Source organism: Coturnix japonica, chromosome 4 (assembly GCF_054131305.1).
Source record: "Coturnix japonica strain WE chromosome 4, WE-NBRP24, whole genome shotgun sequence".
In the NCBI taxonomy this organism is placed as follows: Eukaryota; Metazoa; Chordata; class Aves; order Galliformes; family Phasianidae; genus Coturnix; species Coturnix japonica.
Window position 1 is genome coordinate 16558517 of NC_140666.1, and position 22522 is coordinate 16581038.

Below are 22522 nucleotides of genomic sequence, written 5' to 3' on the forward strand. Positions count from 1 at the left end.
TGCTCTGAAAAAGTGGAACAGCAGTTCGCAGACTTGAAATAAGATAACAGCCAAAATACACTGAGGAAACAGATTGCGTGATATGTTGAACTGCTGAAATATAAACTTACAAGCATATATGTTCTCCATTCATAATCATTTACCAACATCCAATTGTAAGGAATCTGTGGGAAAATATACCCCTGTGAACTGCCCACTCAAAAAAGCATTCACACAAGCCAGAGCTTTGACATTTTACAGGAGCTTTTCTATGAAGTATATATGGAGATTTGCTTGGTCTTTAAGATGGATTACATTAATCAATTTAGTTATATGTTTATGTAAACACCAATATCTCCTATCATGTGAAAAAATTATTAAAAACATCCAAAAAATAAATTCCTCTCAAGTAAAATAATGCACCAATAGCAGACAAAAGTGCAGATAATTCCATTTTAAGAACTTATCCAAAGTTTTATTTGTTATTTTTAAAACTACACACAGAAACGCTTCATATTTCTGAGAGCTGGGTGTCAGTCACTCCAAAGATAACAGAGCAGGAACTATCCACTGATATTCACCCTGTGCTACACACACAGGTTTGCTAAACACATGCACAACTTTTTTTGTGCCTTACATGCAAAGACTGGAGGGTAACTGAGAGGACTCAGGTGAGCAGTCACTGTTAGGAAGGAACAGAAGCGACCTGAGCAGAATACAAACAAGGCAGGACTAAACCAACCCAACAGCTTATCAGTTCCCTGCCAACGCCTGAGGAGCTGTATCTGGAAACAGAAAACATCACTTGTAGCTTTTCCCTCAGAATTACTGGTCCTTGGCTCTGAAGGTTCCACTCAGATTTCCTGCACAGAATGAGTCACCCTGTGTCAGTCAGCAACCACGGACATCTCCTGACAAGCAGCAAATTGGTAAAGCTTTTCAAAGCCGGGTGCTATATCTGAGTTCCTTCACCCCATGTGCATTGAAAAAGAAAGCCTACAACTTCTTAAGTCACCACCTGCACATTTAGGAAATTTCTAAGAAACGACACCTCCAAACCAGCGTGTGGAAGAGCACCCTGGAAGCCACTTTAGCTTCACTGATACGAGAATCCTATTTCAAGTGTTCTGGCCTCAGGATGAACACTATCAGACAAAGCTTATCCTCACTGCCTGTTAATATGGGGCCACAACCATGCAACTGAAGAAATAGCACTTATGTCTCAATTTGTGAGATGCAATGGTTTAGATCACTGGTGGGTCTGGAGTCAAGCTTTTGGATGAGATGGCATAGCAAAAACACATTAAGCTTTGGCTTATTTCAGGGCTGTGTACATCCCTCCTGACAAAAGGACAACTAAAGAGAACAAGATGTGCGCTTGATTTGCTTTTTCAGCTGGTTCTACAAACATCAACAATCATTCTGACCGGTTATTTTTCCAAAACGGCATAAATGCTTTGTGTTGTTTAAATAAAATTATGATATTTGAAACAATAACTCCCTGTTCACATAACACAGAAAACACTTGCTTTAACAACAGGAAAATGACTTCATGAAGTCTGCACGGCAGTCTAGGATTAAAAAATCCGTTCTCTGGTCTCGTCATTTTTACTCTTACAATAAAATAACAGCCTCGGCATGCTGCTTTTTAGAATAAAAGACCCACCTCTTTTGACTTTTCAAGCACTCGAACATTTTAAAAGAGAAAAACTAAAAAAAAAATGCTGACCGTGTAATAGCTGGGTATTCATGGTGGGTGGAGAACATGAAAGGTTACAATATGGATCTGTGCCTACGCGTTTCTTTTCAACTTGAGCAGCATCCTCCTGCTTCTGCTAACTCGGCAATCATACAGCTGACAGATTTCTGGGTTTTCTAAATAATGCATGGGATTTTCTTTTAACATGTCAGTGCAAAAGTATCAATTCTGCCCCTGTGTCGTTTGTGATGCTGATTTTCCTTGACAGCATTCCATTAAACCAATGAGTTTTTTCCCTCCTGATGGTTCCTTAAATATTCCTCTGAGTGATGTATTTGTGGTTTTTTAAACAGATTGTGAAGGATGTTTGCATTTATGAGAAAACTGCATGGCAGGTACTGAAAGGGAAAAAGGATAAAAAGATAACACTTCTCTTTTTTTTTTTTTCTCCTACAAAGAGTTTTTCTCTCTGATCCTCGTATGCCAAAAGCCAGGGTGTTTTTCCTTTCTTTCCTGCCTAACTTAGCTCCTTGTCTGAAAATTAAGCAACAAGACTCTACATACAGAATAACATTTTGACTTCCTAAGGAAATACCACTGAAACACTTAGTACCGTTTGATATCTCTCATGGGAAAGCAAAACACATTTATTAAATCATGCATGTTAACTCCAAAAGCCAACAGAAGGAAATAACTGCTTTATTCTCTGCACTGAGCTTCTGTACAAACAGGTACTGTCACAGATTACCACACACTGATCTTTCTTGCTGTGTAACACAGCATTCTTGAAGGTAATTCCACCAATTCCCTTCTTTGCAGTCTACCACGCTCCTTTCCTACCACATACTCTCATCATTTACCTGGAACCACACTACAAAAATAATAATAATTTAAAAAAAAAAAAATTACAAAACTATGATTTCAAATAAATTTCAAATTTCCCCTGATAATCATATGCTCTTTTCCAGAAGTCGATTCACCCAATATTAGCACTGCACAATGGCGAAACAGATGATCTTAATCAACACTTCTGTGCAACTGGAGGGGTTTGTTCATTTTATTTCTACAGAGCAACAAACCCAGCAGCGTGGCTGGGCTTGGATCAATCTGCAGACACATGCAGCATACCTGGCTTCAGCTGCCACGTTCAAACTCTCATCCCTACTCATGTTCCTGGGAGCAATATGGAAGGCCCAACAACTGGCACATGGATCAGTGACATGCTGCAGCTGCGGCAACCCCCAGGACACATAGATATCTCCAGGCATGCCCACCAGCAGCACAGCTCATCTCTGGGGTCTTCAATGAACTACAGGGCTCTCTCAATTCAACCTTCTTTCACAGATCCAGTGGGGAGATGGAGATGGACACAAAGCCCCAAAGAATGAAGAGTACAGACCAGGGGGACACCAGAGAACATACAGTGCTGGAATACATGAGATTTTTCAGCTGTCTGAAGAGCTTGTTTCAACACTTCATATGATGAGTAGGAAGGTGCAAAAACTCTCTCTCTTCTACAGAGAGAAGGAGGATGTTCATGTTCAAATGTTTAACTACATTCTTCACAATCCTGTGAACTAATGGATTAGTTCAAATAAAAACAAATGTACAATTTATTATTCTCAAGGTACATTTTTGCCCACAGCTTCAGCTTTGTCTCTTGCAGCAATTTGTTGAGTTTTTTTAACAGCTATTAGCACTACCAGCCTCCACCATGACTAAGATTACTGCAATAGCAGGAAGGAGGTAGGACCTGATGGCAAAAACATCTCAGCTTAACTAAAAGCCAGAAAGCAGCACATTTACTGCACACTTGCATAGGCACTCTTCTAATATTCAGTTCCACGCCTGCAGTCTACGCAAGGACACTGCAACAGCTGAAGGATTACAGCCTGATAACCTGAGTTAGAGTTCAGATTGTAAACTGATGGCATGAATTCTGACTTTATATATGGAAAATCTTCAAAGTTTGCATCATCATCTGCGCATACGCTGACAGTGAAACTGCCTAAGTGACATTCTGGGCATTATTAAAGAAACTCATCCAAAATGATTTCATTCTGCCTTCAACAGATACAGATGGGGACTGAAATGGATATGACAAAAGTTCTCATCACTTTTTTATTACACTAATGACCTGCATATAATGGCTCACTTCTGAAAAAGTCAGTCAGTAAAGTTTCAGGGCATATGACATTTTTTATCCAAAACACCAACAAAAGACACTACTCCACTCATGTGTGAGGCTACGGAAAGAAGAGGCAGGCGCACATTCTGAAGTGAAATACTTAGTGGTTTTAAATCTTATACTCTCTGAAGGAAGTCAACATGCAACTCCGAGGTAATAAAACAAAAATCTTTATAGTTGTTTTTCTAAAGTAAACTTGCAACTCTCCAAGTCTGTGTTACAGTAAAAAGGAAAATAAAAAAATCAAAGCAAACAAAAGGTCCTCTGCTCTGTACAACTATATTTTTGATTTGACAGCTACAATTATAATCATTCAGACATCTATTTCCCACAAACTCTCAACAGCCATAACCTTTAGTGATTAATTATAAAGTTCCAGGAGCAATAGTACACAGACTAATTTCCTAAAACAATAAAAGACAGAATTTCTCATTTGGAGCTAAATGAAACACGAACAGGTTGTTATTCATGCTGAAATCTAGATGCAGAGTCATGTTGCAGCCATTACAAAAGCTATTAAACACAACCTCAAATCAAAGAATCTGTAGGTCTCTCTCCTAAAATAAAATGTTTTACTCACTTATGAGGCTTCTGACTCCTTTGCTCTGTTTCTTTTTCCCTCTTCTTAGTAAAAAAAAAATTCAAAATTCAATTTTGTTTCTCATTTTGCATCCCCATTTTGCTTTTGATGGCCATTTAAACTGTAACTGTCTTGAGCAAAAATAACATTTGGGAAAGCTTTCCTGCATGCAGAATTACAGCGTTCCCTTCACAAGAAATCAACGTTTGAAAGTGTGCACCAACTTGTAAACAAAATGGTGATTCTCCTTAGGCCCTATCCCTTCCCAAAGACTTTTCTATAGCAAATATTTAATAATTCCTCAGCTGAAATGAGAGGGTTTAAATAATATTTTAATTAATAAAATTATTGTATATTAATTGTGTTTGGGTTTGGGGTTTTTTTTTGTTTGTTTGTTTTACACATTCTGCTGTATTTGCTTAATGGAAATGATTTTTTATAATTTAAAAAAAGACCCTCCAAAGAAAAGGAGGAACAGTGCATTATAAACAATCCTACTTCTGGCTAGCATTGTAGATACCAACAAAGGGAAAAGTATGATTATTAATGTATTAGTAGTCCTTTTCGTTAAGGTCTTATTTCTCCATCTGCAAGCAATGTTGACACTCAATTCACAAAACACGTTCTTAGTAATTCTACTGCATGTGACAATGAAAAAGGCAAAGAATTGGGGAAAGATCTTTATGTAACTGATATCACATCTTTATCCTTGGGCCCCACTGTAACTTCAGCTAAAGTCAGTGGGAATTTTTCCAAATACTTAAATTACTATTGAGCCAGTTCTGTAACTCATTGAATTGCTAAACTGCGGGGAACTTCATTGTAATATGCATGCTCTTGATGTATTTTAGAAAAGCTGGTATGATATTCCCCATAAAACTTGTCAATGAGGCACCTAAAATAATATTGTTACTGTATTGCAGATTCTCCACATAGAAACACAAATTTTGCCATAACATAAAACACAGCAAACCATGAACGTTCAAATTAGCACGCTTTGCTACTACAGCTTTTTAAAACCTTAATAGTAGCCCCACATCTTTTCAGTCTGAAGCTTCCTTGCTCTTCTGTAAGAATTCTATCTTGTGTCACATTAGCATTCAGCAAAATTGTGTAATTCACTCTGAACTACATAGAGACTACAAAGAACACAAACTAAATATGCTTTTTCAGTGCTGTTGTTTTTTATTTTTTTAATTCAATATGCACTAATTGATTAGGGTCTGAGAGGTGAATAAGAAATATGTGTTCTACACAACAGAAAGCTGGGGAAGGGTTTAATGCATGAATTGGAAGCCAGATTTCTTCAATACAGATGAGTACACAAAATTAGCAAAAGGCAATATCACTTTTGGAAAGACTGCTTTGTGCATAATTTGTCATGAATTCAAAGTTATTCCTTTAGAAAATGAGTCTAAGACCTCCCAGCTGCTGCTTTATTGGTCTAATAAATTACCATTTTGATAGCACAATGCATATACACTATACACCATCCAAGCAAGCAAACTGTTAGAGTGGCTTCGCCTTTAGAGACACACATGTGATGTCAGATATGTGTGAATGGCAATGGAGATCTGAAAGCAATGAGAAAACAGAAAATGCCTCTTTTGTGAGTGAACTGATAATGAAAATAGAGGATGTGCAAGCTTCCAAAATGTTAAGAGTGTATGCTAGGATTGTCTGTGTTAAAAAAACTGAGTTCAAGTGAACCTGCCTTTATTGTAATAGATATACAGCAGCTTCCTGATATAAAATGGGTTTGCCTTATTCTAAGTACTCTACACTGTTTCGAGTAAAATCTATTCACCTGGAAAGGAAATAAGAGTAAATAAAGATGATACTCTAGTTAGAGGATTGATTTCTTTCTTAAGCTTTAAACCTTACTCTCCTGGAGCTGGGATTAAGAGAACACAGTTCAAGTCCACACTAATGGTTAATAGCATAGATGAATGTGTGTTTAGCATCGGCACCTTCTTCTCAACGTTATTCCAATCAGGTAGGCCGTAACAAAAGTTTATCATGACTCCTTCATAACAGTGGTTTGCAAACATCCATTCAAAGGAAGAACAAAACACAAAGAAGCCAAACAGCTGGTAATTTAGCATTCCCTACTTCACCTTTCTCCAGTGAACTGTGGTGACTCATAATGAGCTCCAACAACTTGATGCTTTGGACACTTTCCACAGTTTACAGAAAAGCTCTATATTAGTGCCAGAGAGAAATATTTTGTTACTACCAACATTTTTAGAGAAGTTTTACATAGCAATCCTTCACCAATACTTTTGCTGAAGATGGCTGTTAGGAGGAAAACTGGAGGAACATGTGCAGTGATTTTTATTTAATACTTAACATTTAATAAAAGCAGAGGAAGGCTTACAAAACAAAAGAATACGAGAATTTGAGATAGATTTTGACTTTGTTCCCAGTGCTTAAAGCAGGTTTTCCCTCAGAGCTCATGGGCACAGCATGGCTTACCTGCATTAGAATTAAGTTCTTCATTTTCTGATTCTGTTCCATTTTGACTTCCACTTCCATGGAGGCTATTCATTGCCATAAGTTTCATCTTCTGTAACTTCATAGCCTCTGCCATGGCTGCTGCTGTCAAACCTGGAAAGAATAGAAATAAATAACATGCAGTATCATATGGTACAATACACGACCGAAAAATATGAAGGACAATTCCTTCCTGTGAAAATAACTAAGTCACATAAGTTCAGTACAGATTCTTAACCCATTCCTACTGTCATTCTGCACATTATCCTCAGGTCCTCTGTGTTACTCTGGTACTGCATTCTAAGAATATATTTCCTAGTGTTTGTGTTTCTTGTTCCTTTTGCACACGTACAGCGTAAGAAATTGTTTATTTCATGTAACTCCTTTTCATTATACTTTTAAATATCCTTTCCTGTCCCTTTGATCACTTTGTCACTTTGATCTCTTTCTGTTTGACTTAGCTGCTACACAATTTCCAAGTACGGTAATAAAATACGGTGTTCCTTAATTTCAACAGACGGAAGCCAACTAAAGTGGAAAAAATAAATGTGATACTATTATGATATATATCAAATATTATTTTTCTGAAGTCTTTTTATTCGATTATTATTACTACCGGAAAATACTACACTGGAAATGCGAGAAAAGTACAATATAACTGCAAATTCAATCTCACTTTAATGAGATATTAGAACCATTACAAACTTACAGAATAAATAGGAGCAGTGGTAGGAGATTCTCAAGTGACTGAAATGGAATTAATTTAAAATAGTAAGAGTGAAGGAGTAGGGTCAGGTTACCGGCTACCATCATCATTACGGTTTTTTCTTATTAAAAAAGGGGAAAAAAAGCTAAAAGTTTCCCTATATGTTTCTTCATGACTGTACACTTTTCAAGTGTAATTTTGACTTTTCAAGTGTAATTTGTAATTTTGACTTTTCTAGTATGAGATAAAATGTTCTTCTGGACAGCATGAAATTAATTCTACTCTGGCTAAGATGTAACTGAAAATCTCTCCTATCACGCAAGAAATAGGGGGAGATAAGGACGAGCAACCAAAAAAGATCCCTGCAGGTATAATGGTTGATTCATTCACTTATGGGTGAGACCAGTTTTAGTGTCTTCCTGTCAGTAAATTCTGAGCTGCTTTTGTCATCTCCTACAAAGCACATTGAATGCTTCACATCAGCTATCTTGTAATTTAGTTCCACAAAAACACTGGCTTGCATTCACCAAAAGCAACTTTTTTTTTTGGTTGGTGGCGCATGATAATTCAGAGCAGAATTAAATAATCTGCTCTTCATGAGAAGTACTGCTTACTGAGACATTAGACACTGATTAAAGTGAACTAATAATTTTCATATCCCATAATGCTGCACATCCATAAATGAAAATATTTTCTTTTAAAAGCTACAATGAATTTGACATTTAGATTAGCTGTGCTGCTCCTCCAACAGGCTTCACAAAGGTTCTCATTATTTTAATATGAGTTAAGTAAGCAAGCAATCAATGGACTCCAAATGCGTGGGGGAGGTGTATGTATTACCATCACACATGGTTACAGCAATCCTATTAACTAAAGTGAAGATATCCCTGATGAAAAGCAGTAAGTTGGAGATGATAGGTTATGAGACGGAAATAAGAAGTCAACCAGTTCTGTTCTGCTACTCCCACCCTACCTAAAAGCCCCTCAGTACTCACCAAAACAACCTACATTTGCACAGTCCTATAATCCAGAAGCACTGACACAAAATCTAATGAGCATCATCTACACTAAGTGGGCACTGTTCTATCACTGCTACATGAAAAAACATATTGATCTTATTTTTTAATATACACAAACTATGAATACACAAAAGTAGAGTTCAGAAAACAACATCACCCTTTTTCTATTTCCCCCCTCAGGTCATTTCAGCTTTTACTTCATGCAAAAGATCACTATACCATAACAGTGCTCATTTTTTATTTTAAAATAGAATTTTTCAAACACCCTTTGAAGTCCTTTTTGCAAATGGTACAGGGTTTTTATCAGGTTAAAATCAAACCCTGATGTTTAAACTTCTGCTTTTAAAATTCTCTGGCAGACATCACTCACATTTAATCCATCAAAGAAATAATACATCTTAAATGATGAAACTGTCCGTGCACTTTCAGAAGATGAAAGTCTATAAACTTTTCCACCTTGTCCAAGTGAAAGGCAACGGGATGGCTCTATGAGCGACTTCCCATTGTCTTCAGGAAGTTCAAGCTCATCATCACAAATCTTCTGAGGAATTTGCTGCTTCTCAGATACCTGCATGATTTGTGCTCCTACTTGCACTTTTGCTCCACATCCCAAACAGTCCCAAGCACTGAGGTACCAGCCATCACCCAATCACGATCAGAACAGTACTCACTCTCTTTTGGCTTGATAACCCAATTGCAAGGAACCCACATTTCCTTTAAAGGTTACCAAAATGAACTAAACGCATGTTTTTTTGATGCAATATTTTATCACTTATGAGTATCCAAACACATATGGATAAACAAGTAGCCCAGTAAATATTTTCACTCAGTATTTATGCAGTCCTTGAAACTCCAGGTTACAAAACTTTATTTAAATATACAAATGAATAAATAAACTATTCAAGAGCACAGAAACAGGCAACAGAAAGTGAATTTAGGCCACTAATGAAATTTTCAATGAAAAAGTTAAGATGAGAAGTTGGCCGGGGCCTGTATAAAAAATACTTCTGAGCAGAAGCATAATAAAGACAGAAGGGGTACTGAGGAACAAACAGAAAGGCATAAACAGTCCCAAAATCACCACAATGCCACCTGCAGAAATTAAAAGTAATTATTGTCAGGCATTTGTGAGCTCCCTAACCAGACACAGCTGCCATGAGGACAAAAGCCAAAAAACAATGATGTACCAGAAATCTATGCTGTGCCATCTGCCACACCAAAGTCGCTCTACTTCAGCATTAAAAGTTTAAAGAGTACAGCACAGTCCTAATGTATACAGCATGACAGCCTGAGGATGCTGAGTGGTCAGGCACAATTACAGCAGATATGGCCAGTACTCTTTCTAAGCTCTTTTATACTGCTCTTCTGCCTCCACTACTCCCTGCTCTAACTGTGCTACAGTAAAAGCTCCAGCACTGTACTACATGAAGTACTTCAAAAACACTGTATAATCCTTCAACAGCTCTGAAAGCTAATACAGCTGAGGCTAAAGTAGATGGCTTCAGTAGCAACGGCATGGTACTGACTGAAAGGATGGAAGCAAACATGCAGCAAATCAAACATTGTCATCATCTCCAATTAAGACAACTGCCAAGGCAAGGGTTACTGAAACTTCAATTTAATATAACTATTAATAAAAATTCTTTCTGCAACTGACTTAGCTGCAGTTCACTGTGGCAAGGAAGGTTATTCTTCAACAGGCTTATCTGAAGATCTACAAAGAGCTGCAAGAATCATTTCCATCCTGCTGGATGCATAATTAGCAGCAGCAGAACTACACTTAGAGTGCCTCACACTGAAAAAATGGACTTGGAAACTGCTGCAATGTGGACATCTCTATACTTTTAACAAATAATAAGGATCACAGGGAAAGCTGACATGCTGGTTTACACACTTCAAAGTTTTCAGCTTTTTTCTCCCCTTTTACACTTGAAATTTCTCTTTAGAAATCTTCTCCCTGTTGTGATCACTCACGAAGCATCCAGGAAATAAATTGTGTGCTACTTACTGCCAAATAGATGCATTCTGCAATGCTAACAACAAAGAAAAGCCTGAATGTCAGCACAGCCGCAGCACTTTGCTCCCCAAACCCTGCCCTGGTGAGGGACAGCGGCTCCTTGTGGGACCTGCAGCACCACCACACAGGCACCTCAGAGCTGTGCTCAGGGGCAGCTCCCTAGATATGAATCTTGATTGCAAGTGCATAACAGATTGTGATGGTGTGTGCTCAGGCACACCTGCATTGTGCATATGGCAAAACAGCCAACTGCCATTAGTAATCTTCATTCTGAAATTTCAGTTTTGTCAGGACACTGTGTACTCTCCTTTTGACAAGTCTGCATAACTCTGCAGTACAACATACAGATTTAGCCCTGAAATAACCCTTCAAGGACATGCAACTGAAACTCAGTCACACTCCTGCACTGATGTACCTCGGAATCTTTCTTTTAAGCGAGTCCTTCATGTTTAACTGATGTCTGGCTATTGGAAATTGGATCTTGATGGCAAACCCAAGGATTCTAAGCATTTTAATACAACCCTTGGTATCTGCTAATCGTATGTTCTGGCCACAAGGTTTTGGGTTTACTTTTCAGCTCCCTAATTAGTTAGACTGTGCTCCTCCTTCATATTAGTTTGAAAGCTTTTCTGTCAAAACTGTGAACAAGTAAATTAACTAAAGGAGAACTATGAGTAATCAAATCTTGAGGTTTGCAATTAATTAAATGTAACGATGAGTCAGTGAACTGAAGAATGGTCTTATATTAAAACAAAACATTTAATTAAATTAACAGTCAACACATTGCAATTAATAATATTCAAAGGGAAAATGAAACCCAGTTCAGCCTTGCCATATTACTTCAGTCTAACAGTCAAGCATTGTGCATCAGCTTGTTTGTTATTTGCATTCAAAGCTGCTATGGGTCAAATATGATGTGCTAAAACAGGAATAATGAAACATCTGGTAGTATGAAATGTTAATGTGAGATACCATATTGCAAACAGTGAAAACAATTTTGAAACATCCAATAAATTATGCCTTTGAAGACTGAAAAAGATAGCTTTCTTTCCCGCTTTCTTTCCCACTTTGTTCAATAGGAAAATTATATAATATAATGTACTTAAAATGTTCAGAATGCTTCCATGAATTCACTAATTCAAACACTTACATTAGAAAATAAATGCTTCTCTGTAGTTGAAATGAATCATTCTTGTTTCACGGGAGGTAAAAACCTGCTATGAACATGGCTGTCTTGTAAACCAGCCTTGAATACGATGTCTAAATTGAAGACTGTGGCATTAGAGCAGTCTGGAGACAGGTCTGAGCTTCAAATTGAATACACAGATGTTATGCCCAAATCTATGCCTGTGTGTAGTATGACATGACACCCACATGAACATAACTACTGACACTCAAGCTCCTATGCAGCAATACCTACATACTGCCTATTTTACTTCATATTTCAACATGTAGCCTGTATCACAATAAACCAAACTGCAGCTCATTCCGTTGGAGGGAAACAGAAAAATCAGATCTACAAAGAACATGGAGAGGGCTACATTTTTTTCTTCATTCTTACAGTGCCTTATGAGAATTGATTAATTTCGTGACATTTTCTGCTCTTTTTTACAATCTATGCCATGAGAATGATTTGTCAAGACTGTTATGCGTAATACTTTTAGTGTTCTGCACTACTGTGACCTTTACCTTCTTCTGTATATTTGATTGACTGACCACCCCACTTTTGATCTACAAGTTTCAGAAGATGGAAGAACACGTGGAGTAGATACATCAGCTATTGAATTACTGCTGAAAAGTTCACAATCACTTTATACGTTTAATTTCTATATTCTTCTGTGCACATTTAATGCAATTTTAGTGAGATATCTTTTACAGAATAAAATGAAAATTCTCATGCTACAATGAAAAAATGTGTGTTTTCATACAGAAAAAAAAGAGTGAAAAAATCACGCACTGGGACCCAGATTTCAGGAAGGACAAAACAAATTACACTGATGTTCAGAATGATCCAAATTCTCAACCTATCAGATTATGCTTTTCTTAATGCTGTCATAGACTAAAATCATAATTATTTAAGTTGAGGAGTTGAAAAATGGAAAGGTAAGCTAGAAATGTGTTAAAACACAAAAAACAATTTATTTGAAAGAAAAGAGAAAAGTTAACTCTAAAGTCCTACATTGAGAGGCCACAGGAAAGGGTATGAAGGCGATATTATCTGCCTCAAAAAGGAAAATGAATGTTAGACACCAGCCTCACAACCTATACAGCAGGAATGCATCACTAATTTCAGTCTTTTTTTGGTATGAATATCAATAAAGATGGTGGCACGCATCTGCATCCAGCCTGTGCAAAACAGTCACCTTTTGACTTATCCTGGATGAGCAGTGTTGGATCAGCTTGGGTCAAATTCAAAGCACTACAGCTTGGCGAACACTGACAGGGCCCTGTGTGCATGAACACCTTCAAGGCCTTTTTCATCAGCACTCAACTGCATGTGTCTTACATTACAAGACTCAGTTACCCTCAACTAAGTAGTAGTAAAAGTTTGAGTTCTGGAGAAAATAAAATTGACAAAAATAAATCCCACTGTGGTAGCCCTCACATTCATGAAATGTTACAGATTCTGCAAATTCACTGTCATCATGGAAGTCTGTCCTGGAGCACGTACTGCTGCCCAGAATGAGAATTAGCTGTTACTCGTTTTTTCCTCACCTTTATTCCTTTCCTACCAAATCAGTTTCCGTGGATTTAAATCACTTCTCCTAATCAATAATGATGGGGAAACAGCCGAAGTTTTTGGAGGTCCCTTCAGTTAAACACCAAAATGTCTCAAAGCTTATCTGGAATTGGCATGGATCTCTAGAGATCGTAAAATTAATTGAGCTGGAAGGCCTTCTGAGAATAAGGATATCTTTGTGAGTGATTTCAAGCTACTTCCTACTTCTGACTGGAAAATACCATACAAACATTTTGGTTTTTTTTTAGTCAGATGGCATAGCTCAGCCATGTCCCGGCTGTCTCAAAGCATGATTAAAAACCTGGTTATTTCAAGGATTTTAAGTGAATACTGAATTCCATGCAGTATTTTAGATGAAACCTCAATCTACTGTCAAGATCCTTTCTTCTCAGCATTGCTGTTAAGAAGCAGGGTTGTTGAGATGTTCCTCTGGCCAATACTGCAACCAGAGACACTGGACCCAGCAGGTTCTTAGGATCACACTGCACAGGCCCCTGATGCAACCTTCTAGAAGCCAAAGCCTTACAGAGGAGAACTATTATTTCAGCCTCTCCTCAGATATTTGCAACAAGCCAAAGCCAAGCAATGACAGAAATTCTGCTTGCAAACACACAATTAAAAGTACCACAATAATAAAATGTACTCCACTATGGTTGGCACTGGCAAGATATAGAAGGAAGGCTAAGTCAATGTCTCAGTCAATGAGATTGTTTGCAAAGATTAGATTCTTCTTACCAAAATTAATGGAGGTAGACCTTTAGTTGGGCTGACAACTTGTGTCACTTCATACAGCAACATTCATTGCAGGTTCCTCCACTGAGTTAACTTGCTAGAAAATCTCCTATATATTAAATCTCATCTACATGATTTTTTTCCAAGACCAGAGAAATCTGTGTCCATTTTATAAAGTACACAAGAACGTTATGCTTACTAAGCATAGTAAACTAACCAATGTAAAGAGGGAGCTCGTGCTCTCCAAAGATATGAGTTGGAAAGCAGCATCACTTAAGAACAAAAACTCCACTCCAATCAGTTACAACTTCATGCTTCACACAGTGCTCAGGGAGGCAGCCTTTGTGACAAAGCCCCTTCTATCAGCAGTGATTATTCTACATGGGCCTCTGTGGTGAGTCTCCATCAGAAGTGTGTTACAGCATAAACATTTCGACTACTATCTCTGCCTAAGAAAATGAGATATTTTAGATTAGTTAACTTGAATTTCAGCAGTGTTTATACAATTATCCAACCAGTCATACTGTGATAAGCATAAGCATTCACACAACATGAGATGAGAACAAAGGTGGCCAGTAGCAAACGCAGCTCAATGCTTCCTGAGATTGCAGCTGAGCTGCTGCTGGGGCACCTCCTACAAATAAGTGATGGATGTCTGAATTTCTAGCACTGGAAAGGGAAAAAGGGAGGCCCCAGGCTGGAGCTCGCCAGGTGTAACTTCTAGCTAGGTTTGCACCATAGGTAAAGAAACACAAGGAGCAATATTTTCCTCCGGGGCATAAATTAATGACTATTGATCACACAACCAGAGAGTGTTCGGAACGTGAATACAGAAGAGTGTGTACCTTAACTTTCTTTTCTTAACATCTGACTGTTCTGGTCTTCCTGTTTTAAGTTCCTTCAGTTTTGCTAAAGCTTTCTCAAGCACATTTACTTACAGAAATAACAGAGGAGACAAATAATTTAGTCCCAGTGGGCTAATATCTTCTTGGTTTATGAAGTTATGCCAGAATAGCTACTTCCATTTTATGCTATGAAAGGTAAAGAACATTTTTCAAAGCTGAGAAACTGACTGGAAGCTTATTTTCTTGTTCCACCTTGTGAATAAAAATAACACAGAGAAGATGAACTACACAATTTTCAAAACCTTAAAGGATATGTCTCCACTCATTGGTCAAGCTGAATTAACTTGCAGCCTTTGAGCCAAATGGAAGCTCAAGAAGGAGAGGAATAATCTAGCCACTGAACTGAAACACTTAGCTATCTAAAATTATGCAAATATTCTCTTTGCCCTTGCAGATCTTTGCAGATAAACTCTAGTGGTCTTTACTCTCGAGTTTGCATCAGTACAGCAATTTCACTTCTCATAAAACTAAGGCAAGAAGCGTTTTCATTCTAAGTTTTGTTCAACAATTTCAGTAGTCAAAGCATACTCAGATCTTAAAATGGAGTCTCATATTTTATAACTCAAATTTAATACATTTATTTTATAAAATAAAATATATCCAGTACAAATTATGTCCAATATGTATTGAAAATTACTTTTTGCAATTGAGAAAAATAGTGCAGATACCTATTAATCTTGCTTTTCTGTAAACCGATGTGTCATCTCTTCCAATTGCTACCTCTACAATTATTGTACCTTGCAATACTCAGCTTTTTCTCAGTATTCATACAGTACTCCTTGCAGCTCTCTTTTTAGAGCTAAGAGTTAACTTTGACATTTTTTTTCTCACATTGAGAGATTATCATACATTATTTTACACATATCTAGGTAATATTCCTATACTCTGGCTTTAGAAATGTAATATGTGACCTATCTGTCAATGAAGTATTTTATTAAAAGAAGACATTTTATTTCTTCAATAGACACTGCTTTCCAATACACATCAGTATTACTCTACTATATCCTTTAATTGAGATTTCCAAAACTGTGAAACTGTGTTGTTGAGGACAGGTTTAATAGTATGGTTATGGCAGATGAGCTAATAAGTGGCCATTACTCAAGTCATCTCAGTTTGGTAAATACAATCCTTAACTGTAATTTTATTACTCTGCGTAGATTTAGGAATCAGAATATATTTGAGACAGATTCCCTTTACCTACGGTGAGAACTGAGACAGTTATTTTCTAAGATCCTTATCTGTAGGAGCTTATAGATGACCAAAATAATAATAATAATAATCTTAATAGTTCTTTTGAGGAAATAAAGGATGTAATACTTCTTTCAAAAAGCCACTAAATTTCTCATACTTGAGAAGAAAATTAACCTTTTTGCTGATTAATCAGTAGGCGGCTTTGACTGGCGAAGAGAAAATTGTATTACAAATGAACAGCTACCTGTTATCAAATTACAAGGCATTTTCATCAAAGGACCAAAAAATGCAGAGCTCTGACCAGTTAACATGCTTCCACTGACCTGGGGGGGGGTTTTCCAGTTAACAGCTTCTGAAGAATGCTTCCTTTTGATTCTTGTCTCTGACACAAAAATGATTGTCCCATTTAGCCACTGTTCTATCACATACATCAGAGAATCCTATTTACTCACACACTACTGGAACATTACAACACAATAGTGTGATTGTCTCTGCAAGAAAATTTTAAAGATTGACTTTTTTTCTTTTTTCTAAAAAAGGGAGTAAGATCAAAAGCTAACTTTAATAGATGTTTGACTAAGGTCATACTCCTAGGAAATGGAACACTGAAGATGAAAGAGAACAAATAGATTTGGCTTTTGATCTCAGCCAAATGCATTTGGCATTGTTTAGCTTTTATAAAATGCTTCAACTTTAGGCAATATCATGACTAAAATGAATTGGTTGAAGTCCTGAGGTTTTAATAGATCAGTAATCCTTTAACATGTACCGGCATTTGGAAAAACTTCTCCTTTCTTAAATCCTTGGCTAAACTTCATCCTTCTTGGAACCAACTCAGACCAAACTTGGTTACTGTTGCTTATGCTAGATATGTATGAACAATTTGAAGATTATATTTTCCTGCTAGACAAATTTCAGAGTTTTTATCCAAAAGTGATACTAAATAAAGGCCACTGGTGTTCCTTGTAAGAAATATAAGGGAAAAGTGCAGACTATTAAGAAAAAGATATAGTAATTACTTCAATAAAACAAATCCTATGTTTGCAGACAATGAACCAATATCAGACCAATTTACCAAATTATACCACAGGTTATAATAATCCTAGAAATACCGTGGGTGTCAAAATTAGGAAATAAAATATTAGCAAGGGAGAAATGGATTACAAACCATTACTTTCAAATTCTTCAGTAATAATGTTGTTTCCTGGCTTAAGACAACTTGGTTAATTAAGGAAAAAGATGGGACAACATTAATTAAAGCAAGATGCTTAAATTACTTCTATTGTTAGTCATTAGTAGCCAGGAGAAGCACTGCAAAAACCTATAAACCACTTAGGCTACACTGTCAAAACTTACTAAGAAGTTTCATCAGCACAGCCCTTTGATGAACAACTGTGATGAGATGAAAGGCATCAGCCCTGAATTTTGGTAAGAACTAAGGATTTATGCTATAAAACATACTACAACAAAAGATGTTGTATCTGTACCATAGAAACACTGGGCTTCAAGAACTATAAAGAAATAACTTCCTGATCTCATTTATGTATTACTATATTCTATTACTATATTATAATAATGACACAGAGCTGAGAAATATGAAAAATAAATGGTCATTATTAAAAGCAAGGTATCTGACCACAAACCCAAAAAGTTATCCAGGGAAGGAAGAGGTGATTCCCTAATCCCCTTCTGCACTCATCATGGTACCCCTTCAAGAGACACTTAAAAAGACACAAGAAGCCACAGCCATTTGCTTTCCAACACCAAGCCACAGATTCAACCGCAAGGAGTAATAACTCATTCCTTCTTTACGCTATCTCTTAAAAAGGGGAAATATCTTTTTTTAAAAGGACGCTGTTCATAGATGCTTTTTATGTTATTTGCTTTAAGATATTTCTGCTACTGAGGCAATACATATGATTTGCTGAACCCACCTGGACACTGTATAGCTCTGCAGACCAGTAAGCCCAATGCACTTGGAACTAACTCTCCCAGGCACAGAACACCTGCACCCAGCAATATTTTAACTGTGTCATTCTCAAATATTACAAGCATGCACCTCCCTTCAAGTACTAAACGTACTTGCAAGATCCTGCCATCCATCACAAATGAAGCTTTTCTTATTTCTTAGCGCTTGTCGTTTCTGTTTACTGCCACAGAAAGACTTGCACCTTCAGCCAAACTGGAACCTCATCATTCATGTTCTACCCAACTTCAAATGCAATGCAGTATTGATCTATACTATTGTAAACCTGATGCATAAAAATCCCTGCCTTACAGCAGGACTAGTAATTGGAAAGAAAAAAAAAAAAAAAAAGAGAGAGAGAAGAAAAAAAAAGCCAAACAAAAGCCTCTGAACCACTTAGGTTGGAAAAGACCCTTAAGATTACCAAGTCCAACCAACCTCTAACACTACAAGCCCCCATGTGCTACATCCACACATACAGAGACACAAGAGCCATTTAGATTTAGGTTGGAAAAGACCTTTAAGGAACTTGATCAATGATAGAAAATAACACTGGAACTAAGCCAACTGTTTAAATATTACTAATTGTTTCAGACGTACGGTAAACAAAGCTATCTCTTGAGCCTTCCAACTCTTCTGCTGCTGGGCTTGAGTTTCAAAACACCCTGCTTCTAGAATAACAAAATAAGCAAATAAACTCTTCATAATCTTCTGCGTCTAGTTCTGTGCAAGAAAATTGATTTAAGAAGCAGAATAAAAAATGAACTTCTATCAAACAAAATGCACAAGAATATAAAACCAAAACTAAGTAAAACAGAAGCAGATTAATTTCATCTTCAGTAACAATATAAAAGGCCCAGCCTTACCTGTTGGAACATATCATAAGACTGATTTATATTATGAATATTGAACTACTGAGATACAAGCATATATATCAAATTTTGTAAGAGGCATCATGGGATCACACCATCTGCTACAAAGACATCAATAACTTACCTTTTAAAAAACAACAACCAGAGCCTGACAATGATCACAACAAGGTTTTCTTTTGTTTTCTTTCTCAATGTCAAAATTTTCCTAAGAAAAACAGCAGCACACACAGCAGTACAAGAGAACTGCCAGCAGTGCCTGTGCCATGCAGGCAGCACAGTGCTCCCAGGGCTCCCCTGCCCATGAATCTCAGTGTGGGTGCACAGGCTCTGCAGGAACAGGTGAGGGCTGAGATTCACCGTGCTGCTGCTTCATTTAAGCGTGAGGTAAACACTAGTCTTCTTACAAGTACCAGGTAATGCAATAGATCAAAACAATTTAAAATGTTAAAATGTTAACTCTTCATGATAAAAACAGAAGTTCTCTCTCCAAAATGATGTATAAACTAGAAGATCATATGCTGTTGCACCTTGCTTAATGCTGGAAAAAATCCACAACACTGAAAAGATGCACTGTCACAGCCATTAGATGCATGTCTAGATATAGACAAACACTGCAGGACATTCCAGATCCAGTGGCACTGGTAACTGTGGTGATGAAATACCACAGAAGCAATGAATTTTGCCACTGTACTGGCCCAGGTGCAGTAAGAGTACGCACAAACTTTTTGCCACTTCTTCAGATACCAGATCTGATTGGTAGCCTCAGAGTTCCCAAGCCTCTAAAATCAGGACAGTCAGGCAGCTGCAGTGAGGAGGAGCACTCTGTTAGCTAATATCCATTACATTCTTTAAGCCAAAGTCAGGGAAGAGAGACACAGCATATGTGCCAAGTTCCTAAGTAATTTCTGCTGCCACAAGCAAACCATTAGAAAACTCTAAAAACATGAACTGTAGCCACTTCAGCAACAGTCTGTTATTATTCACTATATATGTTATTTAAGGTGCTCCCTTGTGGATTCAGAGTGAACAGTTTCCCTAAGTAAATGCCAGTCTTTAATTAGGAAAAAGAGGGACCCTGGGCAATTTTAACCCTGTGCAAACACATATTCTTAAGCACATGGTAACAAAACTGGATTTTCTTCTATTACACCTGTGATGGTTTCCCAGATCTACTGAAGGTTGCGGTGCTTTAATTTTGCCCAGTAGATAAATGGTTTTGCTCTTGGGCAGAAATATTTATTCTCAAGTTGTGAGCGTAGAAAAAACTCTATGGGCAATGAGTTACTTTGCCCTTTATTGAAGAGCTCATAATATGATGAGCGTAACATCACCAATAATGAGATGAAGTAGAATTGTACACCACTGCAGAAATAACCATCTATTATGAATAATTCCCACCAGAAGTCTTGGATACTGGGCAATTTACTGTCTGCTCTCATTTTGTTTAGTCAAAACAGAAAAATGAGAGGGAGTTCCGTACAACTGGATTTCAGCAGGCTTCAGTCACAACTTCCAGTTGCATTCAATCACAGCTGAGTGATTGTTGTCTTCTATTCTTGTCTTTCCTGTTTGGCCAAACTGAACAGAAGGCAAAGATGTCTACTGTCCCCTGACACATTAGCATTCATTATGGTGAAATGAGAACTATTTCATCTTCAGAGCGCTATCCTAAGACATTAACATCTAATAGCAATATTAAAGTCACATTACAGGCCCTTAATCCATGGCAGTAATAATGCTGTCTAGTATAATAAAAATACACATTAAAATAAATATTTTGTCTACCTAATTTAGGAGACTGAAAACTAGTTTTACCAATCTGAAGAGATTTCGGGGGAGTTAAAACTAAACTATGAGCAAGCAACACTACTGTAATTTTAAACATTTAATTCCTTTTTCCTTGCTTGCCCATACTCTCCCACAGAGAAACAAATGCTGTTTTATCAAGATCTCACATGTTAACATCTTTAACAAGAAAGGAATAAACAAACAGAACAGCAGCAATGGAATTTGGAATCATTAACAAAGAAAGTAATAGTAATGAAGCAGAGCTCAGGAATTCTGCACCCCTCCTGCACGTTATCTGCAGCTCACTCTGTACTCTGCTTACTTTGCAGATACTCCTTACTAGATTTTTATTAGCGATCCACCAGAGGGACCAATCCTAAGAGCGCTTTTCATGCACTTTGGTAAATTTTACTTTTATTTTTTTAACCAGAAAAATGATTTTTGAAGAAGGGGTCCTTCATGTAAAAGATTTCTGTCCAAAACAGATGGGCATAGACTACTGTTACCAAATAACCCAGCATGATTCGGGATGATCTGGATACAAAAGCCATATAATTCGCTAGTGAGTAAATTTAATAGTTATTAAATAATCTGTCTGGCTGTAAAAGCCGACCTTTTAATTGGCTAAGGAATTTATAAATACATCATATTCTTACTGTTTCGCATTTACAAGATTCAGTGCTAGCTTCAAACTTCTTGGCGCTGTAACAGTTGAAGATTAACACATTCATTTGCAATAGTGCAGACATAGCGTAAGCCAACAAGATATTCATTAAGAAACAAAATAAGTATATTTGTGCTGCTAGCTTTGCATAAAACACAACTGGCATTTTCAGACTGCAAGGTGTTCTCACTTCGTTTTGGGCTGACTAATGACATTCCATCACCAATGTCTTACTGCTTGCTCCTCTTCTTTTCAGAAATTGCCAGATTGAAATAATTGAAAGGCTTCCCAACAATACTCCAATATTCCCATAACATCACATGAAACACTGGAGAAATGGAATTCCCCTAATGTTATTTTATAAGCTATATTTACCTCTTTTTTTCCATCTGCTCTCATACTATGTATTGCTTAGATATAGTGACACATGACAAGCTAGATAGTATCAATTACAAGCGATGGCAGATGAGGTGAGCCCCTACAAAGAAGAATGTCTTCCATTTGAAATTTCTGCTCTTTATCTTTCTTGGAAAGATCGTTCTGCTTGGCCTGGACTTCTGCATTTGATGAATGGGTCAGCAACTAGAATCTGTATGAGTAAATGAGTAAGATGCACATCTCATCCCTCAAACCATAATGAAAATCTTTACGAGATTGGATTCATGCATTGAGATGACCTCAGAATATGCTTCTATTTTTTTACATATTACAATTTAGTTCCCAAGTGACAGCATGAAGACCAACCAGCACCAAGCATTCCTGAATGCTGGGACAGATACTGATACGTGGATGATGCCACTATGAGCAGATGTTAAATATTACATTAATTATCAAAAAATATGAGAAGAATTAGTGATGAAGACTTTTCTCATCACATATATTCTAATTAACTTTTTTAAGAGACTACAACTGGTAACATGAGAAAAACTTTAGGCTAAATTGGCAAAAATTTCCATACCCTTTCCTGCTCTTCCCCCCCAACC

General features: G+C 37.1%; 1 protein-coding gene across 6 annotated transcripts in view; it reads right to left on the reverse strand.

Annotated features, from left to right (window-relative positions):
• The window catches only part of DACH2 (dachshund family transcription factor 2), a 244614-nt gene that overhangs the window by 82929 nt on the left and 139163 nt on the right, over positions 1-22522 (reverse strand). For all 6 annotated transcript variants that reach the window (XM_085544591.1, XM_015860389.3, XM_015860388.3 and 3 more), the window contains one exon: positions 6922-7053. In XM_085544591.1, coding sequence (XP_085400717.1) covers positions 6922-7053 — 132 coding nt within the window. The remainder of the gene's footprint in view (positions 1-6921; positions 7054-22522) is intronic.